Here is a 17,811-nt window from a genome sequence, read left to right as displayed (position 1 = left end):
TTTGAGATTATTGTATTATTATTATTATTATTATTATTATTATTATTATTATTATTTGTGGTACTGGGGATGGAACCCAGGGCCTTTCTACCTCTGAGCTACACCCCGACCCTATTTTTTATTCTTTATTTTGAAACAGGGTCTCGCTGAGTTGCAAAGGGCCTCACTAAGTAGTAGCTGAGGCTGTCCTCGAACCTGCAATCTTCCTATCTCAGCCTCCCAAATGCTGGGATTGCAAGTGTGCACCACCATGCCGAGCAAGACAATTTTTTTAAATGCACCAGTGTCTTAAACACATGCGCGCGCGCGCACACACACACACACACACACACACACATGCACTAGCATGGCGCTAGACAGGTAGCATGTAGATGGAATGCATAAGTCAAATGGCCAGAATAATCCTAAGATGCATGAAGGGAAAGGAAAACTGTATTCTCACCCTAGGAAAGGAAAACCGTGGTTCTCACCCTAGGCACGGCGAGACATGCATTGAGAAGGAATCCCATGTTGTAGTGAGAATTTATTTATTTATTTATTTTAATTTATTTTTATTGGTGCATTGTAATCATACATCACATTGGAATACAAGACTTGAGAGGATATACAAGCACACATCATCCAATTAGCCCTCATCCAGCCCCCATCCCATTCCCTCCCCCTCCCTCGATCCCATGCTTGTTTGGTGATTAACTTTGATACATATGTTTATGAACCTCCTGCTTTTTAAAGAGGCTCCATCCTCCCCTATTCCATACCCTCTGATTGGTCACCTTAATTGCTTCACCATAGGGCCCTTTCTATAGCTCGACCACTTAATGTTGCCCCTTTCCTCCTAGTTATTGCTGATTAGGGGAAGCATCTGGTTGAAAATACCGATCCCACTCTTGACAACCCCAATTGTAGCCTGGCTACCCAGTGGACTGATCCAGACCTCGCTGGCTCAAGCAGCGGCCTTGCCTCATGGGAGGCCCCAATTCTGGTCTAGCTGGCCCTGACACTGGCCTAACCCCTCGGCTGGCTCTGATCCCAGCCTCTGAGACCCTGGCACCGGCCTTGCCTCACGGTAGGCTCCGATCCCGGCCTCACTTCCCCCAGCACCGGCCTAACCCCTTGGCAGGCTCCGATCCCAGCCTCAGAGGCCTTAATAGCGGCCTTGCCTCACAGAAGGCTCTGATGCCGGCCGCTGGCCCTGGCACCGGCCTAACCCCTCAGCAGGTTCTGATCCCGGCCTCGGAGGCCCCAACACTGGCCTTGCCTCACGGCAGGCTCCGATCCCAGCCTTGGAGGCCCTAGCACTGTCTTGCCTCATGGCAGGCTCCGATCCTGGCCTCGCTGGCCCCAGCACCGGCCTAATCCCTCGGCAGGCTCCGATCCCGGCCTCGGAGGCCTCAATAGCGGCCTTGCCTCACGGAAGGCTCCGATGCTGGCCGTTGGCCCCGGCACCAGCCTAAACCCTCAGCAGGCTCTGATCCCAGCTTCGGAGGCCCCAGCACCTGCCTTGCCTCACGGCAGGCTCCGATCCCGGTCATACATGCCCCAGTACCAGCCTTGCCTCACAGCAGGCTCCAAGCCCGGCCTCACTGGCCCTAGGACCGGCCTAATCCCTCAGCAGGCTCTGATCCCGGCCTTGGGGGCCTCAATAGCGGTCTTGCCTCACGGAAGGCTCCAATGCCGGCTGTCGGCCCTGGCACCGGCCTACCCCTCGACAGGCTCCGATCCCAGCCTCAGAGGCCCCAGTACCAGCCTTGCCTCATGGCAGGCTCCAATCCCAGCCTTGCTGTCCCCAGCACCGGCCTAAACTCTCGGCAAGCTCCAATCCTGGCCTCTAAGGCCCCAGCACCAGCCTTGCCTCACGGGAGGCTCCGATTCCGGGCTCACTGGCCCCAGAACCAGCCTAATCCCTCGGCAGGCTCCAATCCCAGCCTCGGAGGCCCCAGCACCGGCCTTGCCTCATGGTAAGCTCTGATCCCGGCTTTGCTGGCCCTGGCACTGGCCTAACCCCTTGGCAGGCTCCGATCCAGGCCTCAGAGGCTCCAGCACTGGCCTTGCCTCACAACAGGCTCCAATCCCAGCTTTGCTGCATCTGTCGCCGGCCTCACCCCTCGGCAGGCTCTAATCCGAGCACCCTCTTCGCCCAACCATTTGTCCCACGTTCTCCAGGGTGAGTGGTGGTAGCATTCTGCCTCTGGTGTCATTACTTCAAAGGTTCCAGGTATAATGCCTCCCCCCTGAGTACTGGCCACTGCCATTGCCACTGTTTCCACCATTCCAAATCTTTCCCAAGCTCTTTTTCCACTCTGAATGTTGTCCAGTGTTCCTAAGCATGCACGACAGTAGCATTCGACCTTTGGTATAATTTCTCCAAAAAAATAAAATAAAATAAGGTTGGTAGGCTCCGATTTCTGCTTCTCTTGGATACAAGTCTCCACCACTAACGCGGAGACCACTTTCAGCACCGCCTTTCTCCTTGGTCTCTGCTAAAGTCTCTCTCCTTACAGGTGATGTCCAAGATTCTTAACAATGTAGAGAAGAAGCAGTCCTCCTTAGCGGGGAATTTTTCCAATAATTTCAGTTCATTTGGATAAGTTTTGTCTGCATCTCCAGTATCCTGGCATCCGCCACGGCCTCCTTGACCCCTCTCGGATATTTCCCTTTTGTCATTTTCTTTTCCTTTTTTACAGGGTCCTTCCTGGTGGGGAGGGGGTCGCCTAGGGGTGCCCCACCAGCACCTGTCCACCTGCCCAAGGTCGGGGCCAGAGGCCCGGACCACAGGGTCCTTCCAGGTGGAGAGGGGGTCGCCTAGGGGTGCCCCGCCAGCGCCTGCCCACCCGCCCAGGGTCGGGGCCAGAGGCCCGTGAGAAGAATGTATAATGATTGCAAACACAGCAAAGCTGTGAAACGTACACAAGGACCCATTGATTTGATTTATGGAGTTCCGTGCTGCTAATCTTCTCTGGTGCCTTCCTTGGAAAGGACTCACGGTTGTCCACCGTGATGTTACTACAAACAAGAAAACCCGTGCGTCTCGTTACCTGCACATGTATCAGCTCAGTCTCCTGATTTCTTTTGACTCCTGCTTCACCCAGTTCAAGTAGATCTCTTACCCATTTCCTTGGGCACTGGATTCTTCCACCATATTTAATTATTGCGCTTAAATATATCATCTCTTGCATTTTTATTAACACTCTTTTTCTGAAGAGTTTTTTATTTATTTTCTGGATACATTTCCTTGAGTACAATTCCACAGCAAAGAAACGTGAACCCTTTTTTGCAACTCTCTGAGACAGAGGTGACACCCTCTTGTGTGCTGTGAGCACACCTGTATCTTCAAGGGAGCAAATACCTTCAGTTGGAATGGATGACTCACTCATGATTTCCCCATGGAGACAGTAAGCTCCTGCAGTCTTCTTTACCACGATGTCTCCAGTACCTGGAACAGTGTCTAACATCTGGAAGATACTGTATGCACACAGAGATGTATGGATTAATAAGCCAGTAGCTTCAAAACATAATCTTGGTCTCTAGTACAATAAAGCCAACGAGCTCAGAAGCTTCCCCTGGAAAGCCAGCCTGACGTGTGGGGCGGGAAAAACTTCAGGCTGGTGATGGGGTTGGGTTAACACAGGAAGAATGGTAAGAAAGAGCTCAAAGTCAGAAGAAGGACGAGAAAGGCTGCATCTGCGAAAGTCTTTGGCCCTGTTGGCGAGCTGAGGATGGGCGACCGGGAAGACGAATCCCTGCTATTAAGCACCCCGTTCAACCGGGAGAGCAAAGGGTCTCGTGCTGAAGTTTATTACTTCAGTTTCTAACCTTTCATAAGTGCTTACTTGGCAGCCCTATTGAGAGTGGTATTTGATTCTGGAAACATCTTAAAGGAGCAGCGGCCGACCTTCCACTTTCTCTTTGTTCATTTAAGCCATAAAATATATTGGTTTTGTGCATTACTGCCATGGGAGGAAAAAAAATACCACGTGTTAGTTTCCAAATGAAATGACATTTAGTAAAGTGTACATTTAAGATATTTTTCAAGGCTGGCTTTTAAGGAGCTCGCAGGAAGGGACATTGTTCATCGTAGACACAGGGACCTGTGGGTGCTTTGGTTTCTAAGCGCCACCCCCATCATGGTCGTGGTCAAATGTTTTAAGAGTCTCATTAGGCCTCTCAATAACTTAATGAGCCCTCAGAGAATTGTTAGATCCTGTGAGGAGTGTTTTGTAATGAGCATGGCGGCAGCCAACACAGACCAGGATGGGATGCAGCCATCCTGCAGACCTGGCTCTGGGTCCTTAGGGAAGGAGGAGGGGAGGAAGTCCTGGGTTCAAATTTCATGCTCTTACTTGAAGCAAACCGTGATCCTCCTGTCTCAGCCTCCTAAGTACTAGGATTCCAAGCTTGCACCACTATGCCCGGCTTCTTGTGATTTTTTTTTTTGACCGATGTCGAAAATATTAATTTTGTTATAAAAATAAGTTGTGTTTCATAAGTGAAAAATAAAGAAGATCGCTAGCCAATCTTTTGGTTCTGGAGACGGAGCCCAGGGGCATTCTATCTCTGAGCCACACCCCCAGCCCTATTTTTTTTTTAATTTTAAAACCAGATCTTGCTTAGTTGCTGAGGGCCTCACTGAGTTGCTGAGACTGGTCCTGAGCCTCTGATCTCCTGTCTCAGCCCCCCAAGTACTTGTATGACAGCTGATATTTTTTAAAATCCCTGTATTTTAGCAAAGCCCTGGTATTAAAGTATTTTCTGGTTACAGATGCACCACATGTCATCGAGGGTAATTTCAGAATGACAGGAAAGCATTAAGAAGACAGTCCTGCCTCTCTTTAATGGAATCACTCGTTTAGTTTTATGTCTGACATTTAGATATGTGGTTCATTTTAAGTTCATTTTTGTATGAAGCGTGAGGTTTAGGTCAAAGTTCTGTGCATGCATATGTGTGTGTGCACGCGTGCGCGCGCGTGTGTGTGTGTGTGTGTGTGTGTGTGTGTCTGTAGACATCCAATTATTCTAACATCATCTTTTTAGGCTTATTACTTTTTGTAGTTTTTTAGAAAAGTAGCCACTCTAGGGACTATACTACATAGACTGCTCGCAGTCGCTGAAGAATCAGTGTTTCCCCACATCAGCTGGGATGTAGGAACCCTAACATCCACCATGATGAGCACAGTTTTATGTGCATCAGAACATCAAGGTATCACCTTAAAATGCACAATTCAACTTGTTAATTATATTTTGCTACAGATGGGGGAGAAAGAAAAATTGTATCATCACATATGTCTCTTTACTCTCTTGACATTGTGTTTATCTGATGTGTGTGTGTGTGTGTGTGCATACATTGAGAAGCGCAGCAGACATCTTTAGTTTTATTTAAATTATTAAGCATTTGAATGAGCTTAGAAGCAGCAGAATTGTCTTTTTCTATCTATATGTATGCATACATTTACTATTTTCATTTTTCTTTTAATTCTTGTCATTCCAAGTTTCCTTCTGGTATTATACTCCCTTCATCCAGAAAACATCCTATAACAAGTATTTTACAGCAGGTCTGTTGGCAATGAAGTTTCTTAGTTATGTTTGTATTTTACCTTTTCTTTGTCTGTTCCCAGTGCTGGGGATGGACCAGGGAGTGACATTCTTAATCCTTACCTTTATTTCTACAGAATATTTTCATTGTATATAAATTCTAGATCGATACTCTTTTATTTCAGCAATTTAAAAATAGTGTAATAAGCCAGGTGTGGAGATGCATGCCTATAATCTCAGTATTTGAAAGGCTTGACAGGAAGATTCAAGGTGCAAGACTGGTCTCAGTAACTTAGCCAGATTCTCAGCGATCTAGTGAGACCCTATTTCAAAACAAAAATAAAGCTGGGCATGGTGGCACAAACTTGCAATCCCAGCATTTGAGAAGCTAAGACAGAAAGATCATGGTTCGCAGACAGCTTCAACTAATTAGTGAGGCCCTTTGCAACTCAGTGAGACCCAGTTTCAAAATAAAGAATAAAAAATAGGGCTGGGGTTTAGCTCGGAGGTAGAATGCCCCTGGGCTCAACCCCCAAAATGGTGCAATACTTTTTCCTAGCAGGCCCCTTTTGCCTTGGTCCAGCAGTCTAGCTCTAAGCTACATCTCCAGTCCTATTTTTTTTTTATCCTTTATTTTGAAACAGAGTTTCACTAAGTTGCAGAGGGCCTCACTAAGACACTGAGGCTGGCCTAGAACCTGCTATCCTCCCCTCTCAGCCTCCCAAATACTGGGATTACAAGTGTGTGCCACCACGCCCGGCTAGTGGTCACTCTCTTCAGAGCTTTGCATCTTTCCTTTGGAAAGTTTTCCCGTGAGCCTCCAGTAGTTTGATGGTGATGGGACATCTGGGTGTGGATTTCTCTGAGTTTAACTCTTTAGGACTTAACAGTCTTCTTGGGCTTGGAGGTTTGTATCTTGGTCAAAGGTGGAGAGTCGGCCATTGTGTTTTTTTTTTTTTGTTTTGTTTTGTTTTGTTTCACAAAGTGTTCCCGCAGTCAGCTGCCTTCTTTGCAGTCTAGAATTCAGTGAAATGACTGTGGAGTCTGGGTTGCTTCACAGGCCCCTGGCGCAGAAGTTCACTCTCTCGCTCTCTTTCTGCTTACTTTTCTCTCTCTCTCTCTCTCTCTCTCTCTCTCTCTCTCTCTCTCTCTCTCTCTCTCTCTCTCGTTTAGATTTATATAACTTTTCATTGTCTTAGATTCATGTTCAAAGCTTCTCTTCTCCTCTCTCCACCCTACAGTTGAATTCCCTCGGCATGCTTATTTGCTTTATCTTACGTTACTGTTTCTCCAGATTGAAAAGTCCCCTTCGGTTCTTCATGACTCCTGTATCTCCGCTAATACTGCCTCTGTGTCTTCCGTGTGTTTTCTCTCATTGGCGGGACGTTTTCATAGCAGCTACTTGAAAGTCTTTGTTTCAAACTTAACAACACCTGTGACCCTGGTGTTGGTGTCTGTGAAGGTCTTTCCCCCGTGAGCCTAGATAGCTAAGTTTCTGTGTGCAGAGTCACTCTGGCTTGTCTGTTCCCGTGTTGAATCTGAGGATGTGCTGGGTCTTGTTGGAATCCTCTGGAAGTGTGGTGTCTTCTGTTGCAGCCAACAGGTCCCACTGGGTTCAGGGTGAAAGTTTTCACCTTCTTTTGGGGTGCTCATTTTCAGTCTTCATTTTACCACCAAAGTCTGTTTCATCAGAGTGGGAAGTGTTCCACCTGGGCATCCAGCCGGGGCCCAGGCAGCCACCTCTTCCTTAGTTCAGTTCTTTAAGCTTATAAGTTCAAATGCAGAAGCACTGCCTGTAACCCCAGTGCTTGGGAGGCAAAGAGAGGAGGATGGCAGCCTTGAGGCCAGCCTCAGCATCTTAGCAGGATCTTCAGAAATTTAGTGAGACCTTGTTTTAAACAAACTAACAAACAAATAAACAATTCAAAAAGGGTTGAAGTTGTAGCTCAAAAGTAAAATTCCCTGGCTTCAATTCCTAGTACCATAGAAACAAAACAAAACAAACAAAAGAAAACTAATAGATTCTTTTTTAGGGCCAGATACCCAAATACAGCTCAGAGGAAAGTCTAGGAGTTCCTCAATGCAATGTATGTGGTGATTATTTTCCAAAATTCTTTATTTTCCAGGATCCCTAAAGTAATTCATGTATCCTAGTGTGTCTGTCTGTCTGTCTGTCTGTCTGTCTGTCTCTCTCTCTCTCTCTCTCTCTCTCTCTCTCTCTTTTGTTCTTTGGCCAGAGAAAAAGATGGTCTCTTCCCTCACCCCTGTTCAGGTGCTCCCATTTAGGACCACTGGCAAGAGGAGAGAGAAAAAAGCTTAGCAAGTGGGAAGAGGCACCAAAATGTATTAATGTACCAGTATTGGGAAATATTTTCAATTTTCAAAATATATCTTCTGTAGTAAAATAAATAAATAAATAAATAAATAAATAAATAAATGCCAGGAGCTTCAAGGAAAGGGCTGCAGATTTTCATGCACCAAGGGTAATTAGAGAGACAATAGAAGGAGCCCAAAAGCCTAGGGCCTTTTTACATTTGTAAGAGAGGTGAACTTCCTCAAGGATGTGGGGGAATCCCAGGCTCCTGATAAGCAACTTAACACTGATGATAATATTCTTGTATATTTAGAGAATTGTCCCTGATTTCTTTTTAATATTTTGGAATAGTTCTTCTCCTTACTCTCCTCTTCATTTTCTTTTATCTTTCTTTATCTTCTTCAATGACCTGGATCACTATTTATATCCAAAGGAGAGGGGCTCGGTCAAGGTAAATGCATTTCCCCACTTCTATTCTGGGCTGACTTGAATTCACACCAAGTTCACCGCTGCTTATATGTGTGGGGTAACCCATCACACTTTTACGCTTCTGTACGTTCTTTTCTCAAAAACTGAAGAGTACTTTATGGAACATTTCCCATATTTCTATTTTTATTTTTAAATTTTATTTATGTAAATTTATTTATTTATTTATTTATTTATTTATTTATTTATGGTATCAGGGATTGAATGCAGGAGTATTTTATCTCCAAGCTATACCCCCAGCCCTATTTTACTTTTTTTTTTTTTTTTTTTGAAACAAGGTCTCACTATGTTGCTGAAGCTAGTCTCAAACCTGTTATCTCCTGTCTCAGCCTTCCAAGTCGAGGTATTGCAGGCATGTACCACCACGCCCAGATCCGTGTTTCTGGTTTTAAAAACCACAATTATAAATGCTCCATGAGAGGCCAGCATGTCAGTGTCTAATTTATTTTCAATTTTTCTATTACTATGCATAGCAATGTTTACATATTGATAATGCTGTGGTCAATTAGATGTGTATAGATATTTGTTTAACTTTATACATCTTTTCTTAAGAACTGTTCTTAGAGATCATATTTCTAGTCTAAGGATATCAGAAAGCACCAATTTATAGATTTGGGGCTCTGGTACATTCTAAATAAATCTTACTTTTGTTTGTGTTTTAGAAAAAGTCAAAAGAAAACTTTCAGTACAAAATACATAAAATATACATCAAACGTCAGTTCGTAAACCTTCTTATCCTTTAGTAAAAGTTTCAAAAACTTTTCAGTGTACTGTCAGGGCAAAGGAGTCAATAGTTTCTTCATTTGTTAAAAGAAAATCACAAACAAAACCTAGGAAGATACGCAATGTCTGGTGAATAGGTATCTAATTTTTCATACTTTCATTGATGTATAATAGTCATATAGTCTTATATCATAATATATTAAGTTTTTATTCCAGCATTTACATTCAGTGTGGACTCACCGGTGTCCATGTACGTGGGGTGACCAGTACTCTGGTCTGCCTTCTATACTTCTCTTTCTACCTTTGAGGCGACATTATATGGTCACTGCAAAGTACCCTTAAATGTTGAGGAAGACACGTTGGTAACCAAGTCAAAGAATCATCAAAACATGACTCATATATTGTTATTCTCTCCTTTTTTAACTTATGGCAGATATCACAGATTGATGCAAGTCTCATTCTCTGGTATAAGCATCAACCTCAGAATCCTCAACATGGCCCTATGGGAACTTAAAACCATCCACTTAGAACTGGAACATAAAATGTAACCCATTGGTCAAGGCGTACAGGGGGGGGGGGGGATACCAGCCCTTCATGGTGGAGAAGACACTGTGTACTGCCGGTGCCTAATAGCAGCCAACTCAGGTGGCCTTTGGGGAGGGCTGTCTACACCTGCCAGGCAGGGCTAGAGGGGCTTCACACCAAAAGAATACCTCACTCTGCACAGATTTTACCTCCCAAGCCATCTCCTACGCCTCTCTCCTGGTTCCACTTTGTGGTCCCCACCTGGCTGTGTTTCCGGATCCCACAACTGTCACTCCAAGCAAAGCCTAGTCTCTGTTGACTTGAAGGAAAATTCACTGCAGAATGCATTCAGTGACTTCTTGGAGTCCAAGGATTAGAAAGCCTGTTTCCTTCCATACTGCTTTCTGTGTAGAACCTTCTGACTCCACCCTTCTTCTTTTCTTTGCAGGTTTCAAGGCAACAGATGAATTGTGAAAGAGACCAGCTAAGGGTAGGTGCGCCTGCTACTGTTGCCCGGATCTCTTTTCTGTGTGATAAGCAAAAAAAAAAAAAAAAAAAAAATATATATATATATATATATATATATATCTCTTGTCCCTCCCACCAAGACACGAGTTGTAAATAACAGGCTTCATCTGAGGACGGGTCCAGTTGAAAATATTTATCCCAGCTAATTTAGTATTGATTGGGCTGGTAAATACAGTATATCTTCTTTTGAAGTGCCATTATAGTAGATAAAGATTTTTTGATTTAGATTCAGCAATAAATACTTGTCTTCTGGAACTTGTTTGACATTGCTATACTCTTTTCCCATGTGCAATGTGGGGCCTAAGTAATGAGAAAGGTCAAAAGGATACCTTGCTGCTTTCTTAATGTGAACACTGGGCCGTCTGCTGAGTGGCCAAAGACGCCCTTTTGCTGTGCACCAGGGCGAGTGAGCATTTGCGATGCTAAGGATATTTTCGAAGCGATTTGGTGTCATCTGCAGACCTTCTGATCTTAGTGTCACTTGTGCCTATGAGAGGGAGCCAGAATTTTCAATGTCGTATTCTCTTTCCCTACCTAAAAAGACCAAACTCAGTGCTCAAGTATCTCCGATAGAAATCGTGTTCCCTAGAGGAGGAGAAAATGGTCTGCTCGGAGATGGAGCTCGGCGCCTTGTTCTGCCTTGATGGTGCTGCCGTTGGGCATCCTGCTTGATAAGGGTGTGATATCTTAAGAAATAATCAAGATTCCTGGCTACTGTGCCCCAGCCCGTTTGTTGTCTTTTAAAATGCACTAACGTGGACTTAAATTCTTTTTAAAGAATGACTCTAAATTCTTTATCTATTTAAAATAGTGGTGGCGGGGCGCGAGGTATTGTTGGAAGTCATGATTTACCTGTATTTAATGTCATGGTTAAAAGTTTGCAGTTCTAACTGGGAAATGGGACTTAGAGTCATCTTCCCACATCATTATAAAACCAAGAGGAGTCTGCTGCGTTGAGAAATCCCAGCGGTTAGCTTTGGGTTTGAGAGACCATTGTGCTACAAGGTGCGCCTTAAGAGGACGCAGCCGAATGCCTTTCTACACTGCCGTTCTGCTGTTCAGAGCGCTCGCGGCGTCGCGGTCTCAGGGTGGCCATTTGTGGCACGATTTCCAACCTACAATAGCTGTTGGCACCAGATTTGTTAAGCCCTTATGTAAAACAAATAGCAGAATCCAGCGGCATAAAACAGAGAGGCGAGGTGAGAGGGAGTGCCGCCTTTCCTGCATGCGTGTTCTATGGGCTACCCCAGCGTGACCCTTTGGGTTAACCTTTCATCTCGACCTGCCTCACTCCCAAGCGCCTGGTCCTATGTTAGCTGTGACTCTGTCGTGAAACAGCCGTCAGCGTGAAACGCTCTCCCCAGCTCGCCGGTTGCGTTTCCCCTGCAGTCTGAATTACTAGTTCATCCTAGTAAATAATGTATGGCAACTTCAGATTCCTATTCCGGTTTGGATGGGGACGATGGCTAGAACTAGGTCAGCATATATAGAGGAGCATGCAAGCTCTTGTCTCCAGGAGCACCCAAGAAATCCCTCAGAATGAAGATGATATTGAAATCTCTATTGCACAAGGCGACTGGTCTGGCCAGTGCAGGAGGCGGAAGGTGGTGGCGGAGTGCTTGTTTCGAGTTTCCGAAACTGATTGTGTCTCCAGGATGAGGACCGTGTGAGGGTGTGGCTCAGGTGTGGAGATGGAGCCCACTCCCCTCTGCAAGCCCTGCTTTGATATGACGGCTTCAATAGTCTCGTCTCAGACCAGCTCTAATATCACACCGGCTTTGCTTGCCGGTACCATTAAAGTGATTGTGCATTTTAAATGAAAGCGTGCGTTACATCAACGGGTACCACTTTGGAATTGATAGAACATGCATCCTCGTACCTCCAAATTTACACAGTACCAAAGAGAATGCAGCCGTGTCCCCCACATCTCTGTCTCTTCTGTGGACACGTTCTGTCTCCTTTGGCCACTCCGTGAGTCTAGTTCTTTTCTTTCCTTTTATCTTTTTTTTCTCTGTTTTGTGTGTCTATCATTTAAACCTCAAAGAAAAACCTTTATTAACCTTTTTTTTTTAATTTGAGGGAGAACACTAATTTTAGGGTTTTGGAAAGAAATTTGCATCTGAAATGCTGTAATACCCAGATCTCTTTTTTTTTTTTTTTTCTCCTAGAAGGTAAGAGGGCCGACATCACTTAAGTGTATCTGTCTGGCACCATCACTTAAACATGTTTTTGAAATAGCTTTTTATTTGGTGCATTATAATTATACATTGTATTGGGGTATAGCTCGGGAGAAACATATATCACAACGCTTAGAGCACTTACCCTGAGAGTCTCTTCCTCCCCTCTCCCCCTCCCCACACATGTGTTTAAGAGTGGGATTGGATGCCGGGCGTGGTGGCGCATGCTTGTAATCTCCGCGCTTGGGAGGTGGAGACAGTAGGATCGCGCAGGTGCGAAGCTAGCCACGCTTCCAAATAAAAATATAAAAAGTAGGTCTGAGAGTGTATCCCAGAGGTAGAAGGGCTTCCAGGAACCCCAGTACCACAAAAAATAGAGTGGGATTGGCAATTTTCTATACATACATAGCATTACTTCTTTATACTTTTCCCTAAGCTCTACATCACTCCACTGGAGTCTCTGTTGTTCCTCCTGATGTTACTCTTATTTCTAACTTTCTCTGTAGCTTTCAACCTAGGTGTCCATTAATAGACACGTGGGTCAAAAAATTGAGAGAGAGAGAGAGAGAGAGAGAGAGAGAGAGAGAATGAGAGAATGTTTAATGGAATTTTACTTAGCCATTAAAAAAAATCGGAAATCACGTCCTTTGCGGGAAGGTATATGGAACCCAAGAATCTTATACGAAGTGAGATTAGCCAGTCTTGGGGCATGTTCTAGATGAAGCAGTAGGAATGAATTTCCAGATCTGCTGTACAGAAGGAATGGACTACAGGCCTATTGTCAGGTTTAGAGTCTTTCCTGAGGACATCCTGTTAGCTTGGCAGAACTCACAGATGTCATGGGTACTTGTGAAAGTCACCCCCTTCTCGTGGCCTCTTGAACAGAAGAATTGCTGCAGAAACACAAAGCCGCCCATGTGTACTCATCAGCACCACTTAAGAATCCACACACTTCAATATCTGTTCCTTCATTTGCCTTTCTCTTTCTCTCAAATCCAAAATTAATTATCCCCAAATTAATTGGAATTCTAGGGGCTGATTATTTCTCATAGGTAGAGGCACTCTCCCAAAGTGCCTCATTTGTAAGATATTAAGAGATGGATGAGGAATTCTGTGATTAATACAACTTAGGACATGTGAAGTTAAAGTTAAAAAAAAAAAAGTCTTTTTTGAACCAGGCATTGAAAAGCTAGAAGGAAGTTGAAGAACTAGAAAAAGTCAGCAGGGAGGCATGATGGCACATGTTTGTAATCCCAGCATTTGGCAGGGAGGCTGAGACAGGAGGATCCAGGCTCGAGGCCAGCCTCAGCTACTTAATGAAGCCCTTTGCAACTTGGTGAGACCCTATCTCAAAATGAAGAATAAAAAAATAGGGTTGGGGGTGTAGCTCGGAGGTAGAATGCCCCTGGGTTCCATCTTCGGTACTGGAAAAAAAAAAGTATCTTTTGTATCTGCAAGACTTTCCAAAGCCGCCAATGTGCAGAGGCAAATTACAGAGATGGGTATCCTCTACAACGTTCCTCAGGCTTGGCTGATCACAGAACATTGTTAGGGAACATGTTATAAGAAACGTTCTGTCAGCTGCATCAGTTAGGATGCCATTTCTGAAAGCTACAGAAAAGTCCACTGCGAGGTATTTAAAGGATCAAAGCATTTACTCTCTTCCTGGGTCCAGGACGGAGTCTGTGGGCCGGGGGTATCAGGGAGTGCTCTGTAGTTTTGTGCCGTCTTTGGTCTTTCCTTCTTCCAAGATGGCTGCCTCCCTCCCTGCATCCCCTTCTCACAAGGCTGCGCCCATATCCAAAGGCCAGGGGAAGGTAGGCTTTATGCTCACAGCTCTTGCATTTTTATTGGAGGAAAGTTACTCCCAGAATCCTTCTCTGCAGATGCTCTCTTATTTCTCATTGGCCAGTCTCTACATCAATCACTGGCCAAAGGACCTGAGGTTCCTGGGATTCCTAGGATTCCACTGATTAGCTACAGAAGTTAAGATTCATCTCCAGGGGTGGGTACTATTGTCACCTGAACAAAAACAAGATTTTCTTTCAGAGAAAAAAATGAAGAGAATGAGTTTTGGTGTAGTTCCTCAATAGAGTCTGCTACGAAAGGAATTCACACAGGTCTTCTCTATTATTCCTGGGGTTCTCATCCATCAATTTTCTTATTACCCCATTTCGTCTTCATATATGGTTATGGGGGCTCCACACAAATATATCCTCAGCATGTGCCTGGCTCTGGCTGTGGAATTCAGTATAGATGTTTCCTCTGCCATCTTTGTATCTAATGGATTGCATCTCCCCATCCAAACCTACTTTTCCACTTAGCTTGACCCTCTTTGTGTTTCTCCTCAAACATGCAACGTTTCTGAAGATAGTCTTGGTTTCTCCCTCCGCATTAGAGCTGGGACAGGCATGGGGCACCTCACCCCAGTCCCCAGCGCAGCCTGAGACTACACTGAGCTTCCTAGCACACACCTCTCCCAATGGAAGTAAATCAGCTAATTTTTTCTAGCAGGTGATTCACTCTCCTCAAAAAGATTGGTATTACTCATGTTGCTAATGAGCAGACTCTACAAAGGAAATCCTGCTCATTTCCCTATACCAAGATTTCTAAATTTAAACTAGACTAAGATGCCTTCTGAGCTTACATTTCAAATTGTTGCCTGGATTCTCTTGGCGGAGATGGCCCACCACCTTTGGTTTTAATCCTAAGGGTATATTCACCAGCTTGCCCCAAGGTCGACACCAAGAAATCATGGTAATATTAGTTGATTGTCATACCCCATTATCAAATCTACCTCTCTTGCATCTGGAACCAGCAGACTAACAGAGAACTAAGAGAAAAACTGAATGAACTTAGCAGGTTTTATCTCTCACCAATCTACCAACTGGAAAGATGGTGTGGGCCTGAGGGGGGGGGCATTCAAATGCTCACTTCTTTAGGCCTTTATAAAACAGATGGATGGAAAGGGATTGCATGTGCTATGAAATCACATTTGGGGGTTTGACCTGATTCATAGATTCTCATAGAACACCACTCCCCAGGCAAAAGGTGTGGCTTCTGGGGAGTCCAGAATCCATTCTGCAGACCCAGATCCTGCTTAACCAGAGGACTCAGACAGGATGGAGTCTGGGGAGAGACAGAGGCCTGCTTTGGACGTCAGAGCCCAGGTCTATGTCTCTTAAAGCTGCAGTGACCCTGAGTGTAAATTCTGGGTACTTTCCTCCAAGGATTGTTGACCAGATAAAATGATTTATGAGCACTTCAGAAACATGTATGCCCCCCTAGATGGCAAGGTTAGCTCTTATCAATACAGTAATGTCCCCAGCAGTTCTCCAATCCCATCCTCTTGGAAGCACAGCCCTGGGGTACAGTTAGGGTATGTCAATTGCCGACTGCTACCTGGCTTCTCACACGGAAGAGAAAATCAAAGGACAGGCTTGCTAGTTGATGGCTTGGGAGATGAACTCGGAAGAAACCTACCTTTCCCCTAGTTAGGGCTGTTTTAGATATAAAGAATAGAGACTGATTCAGACTATCATACAAGAAAAAATAAAACACACAGTGGGGCCTTTCAAGAACAGAGCTTATATTTGGAAAGCTGCCAGAACTAATGTAACTCTCCATTCTCCTCTCTCTCTCTCTCTCTCTCTCTCTCTCTCTCTCTCTCTCTCATCTCTTTTGTCAAGGTCTCTTTATAGGTCTATTCTGGAATTTTCTTTATAGAATCTTTCTACCTTTTTATGTACGCCACACTCTCCAAGCCCTGTGGTTTATGTCACATCACTTCTTGTAGGTGTAGGGACTACTAATACCTTCCGATTAGAAATTTCTGGAAAGGGAATCTTATTGGCTCAGCCTGAATCACATGTTCACTCTGGTCCAATTAGGTTTGTCCAGTAAGTAATATAAATGAGCCTCACTGCCCAACACTATCTACTAAGAGAAGACAGTCTACGAGCCATTGCTCGTTGGAAACATGCCTCTAGAGATGTATTTGGGATACTCTAAACATGGTGATCAGAGTTGAGCCAAAACTACCAAAAAAAATGCATGGGCTACATTTAACTTCTAGCCCAGTACTTTCCAGACTGTGAAACACTTACCCCCTGTGATGCTAACCGCTTTCAGGGCGTGGGACTCCGTGTCTTTCCAAAAGAGAGAATCCTTTAGCGCGAAAGTTATTCCCTTTGCAATTCTTTCTCAATCCTCTTTCATGTCAATGGAGAAGCTCTCAGTTTAAACTAAAGTCACTGCAACAAGTCTCTAACACATCCTAATCTTTCTTTTTAGCAGAAAAAGAAGTGTGCCTCAGGCTTTGAGCCTGCAGCAGCCAGAACTTCTATCCAGACTTTAAAACGTTGTTTGCAAAATATAGCAGTTAAGAATTAGGGGCCTGGTACTAGGCCCACTGTGATCAAATATAGATTTTGCAAATTTAGTGCTCTATAGCTCTGTGTGTGTTACTTAGACCCTCTGTAACCTCCAATTCTCCACCTGTATAATGGAGATAGCAGTAGTACCTATTTTCATAAAAGTGTGCATGTGTGCCTGGATCTACATGTGTGCATACGAGCAAAATTAAAATAATGAGTGCACATGAGATTCTTAGAACAATGTTTGTTATAGGAAAGACTTTAAATAATTGTTGCTTCCGTGGGTTTATTTTTTTTTCCCATTCACTTTTATTTACGACTGTTAATATTGGTTTTCCATTTACAGCAGCGAAGCAGAGTCTTCTTGGCGAATGCATTTATTTAGGTTAAAAATGAGTTGCTTTAAAGATAAATATTAACTACATAACGTTACAGATTGCCCGCAGTTATGACAAATAAAAAAAATGGTGATATCAGAACACCGATGACTGGAATTTTCAGAACCCGGAAATCTCAGCGCCAGCCTTGAGAGACGTTGTACAGCCGATCTGTGTTATCAATATTTAATTTGCCAGTTAGAAGTGAGATAGTCATTTCTGCTAGATGCCGGAGTGATGTGGATTGAAGAATGCAAGTCGCTAATGATCCTCTTGGCTCATAGCCTTCATCCGGGCATCAGAGAGAGAAGGTTCTGGAGAGCCTGAAATGAGCGATGGAAAGCAGAGTCCTGTCCTTACCTCTCAGCACCCTCTCCTTCACCGTCTAAGCGTTCCTCAGGGACTCCTAGGATAGCAAAGAAGAAAACGTAGCCCTCCCCACCCCCCAGCATAATTCTTTGGCGAGCCCTCACAAGATTCATGTTTTCTTGAGAATGGTGTCAAGGTACCTTGTCGTAGGAAGCCTGTCTCTATTCAGCTATTTATTCAAGACATATTTTTTTCCCCAAGCATGAACCATATGCCAATCACTGCACTAGGTAGTGGAAATATAATGATCTAATAAAACCTACTTATTTCTTGTTCTCCTATCCCTGGCAGGCTAGCAGAAAAGACACGGATTTATCAAAGAACAGTGACAAAATAAATAAATAGATAGACAAATAAACAAACAAACAAACAAACAAACAAACTCACATGTACCTGGGAAAGTGACA

At 44.3% G+C, this 17,811-nt stretch overlaps 1 protein-coding gene across 6 annotated transcripts in view; it reads left to right on the top strand.

The window, feature by feature from the left end:
* Positions 1-10,031: 10,031 nt before the first annotated feature.
* RBFOX1 (RNA binding fox-1 homolog 1) overlaps positions 10,032-17,811 on the top strand; it is a gene marked incomplete at both ends in the record, with an annotated part of 617,808 nt that continues 610,028 nt past the window's right edge. For all 6 annotated transcript variants that reach the window (XM_080704730.1, XM_080704728.1, XM_080704724.1 and 3 more), the window contains one exon: positions 10,032-10,067. In XM_080704730.1, the coding sequence (XP_080560856.1) occupies positions 10,041-10,067 (27 nt within the window). The remainder of the gene's footprint in view (positions 10,068-17,811) is intronic.

Source organism: Muscardinus avellanarius (assembly GCF_963383645.1).
Source record: "Muscardinus avellanarius genome assembly, chromosome: 10".
Classification (NCBI taxonomy): domain Eukaryota; kingdom Metazoa; phylum Chordata; class Mammalia; order Rodentia; family Gliridae; genus Muscardinus; species Muscardinus avellanarius.
This window is presented reverse-complemented; position numbering and strand designations above follow the sequence as displayed.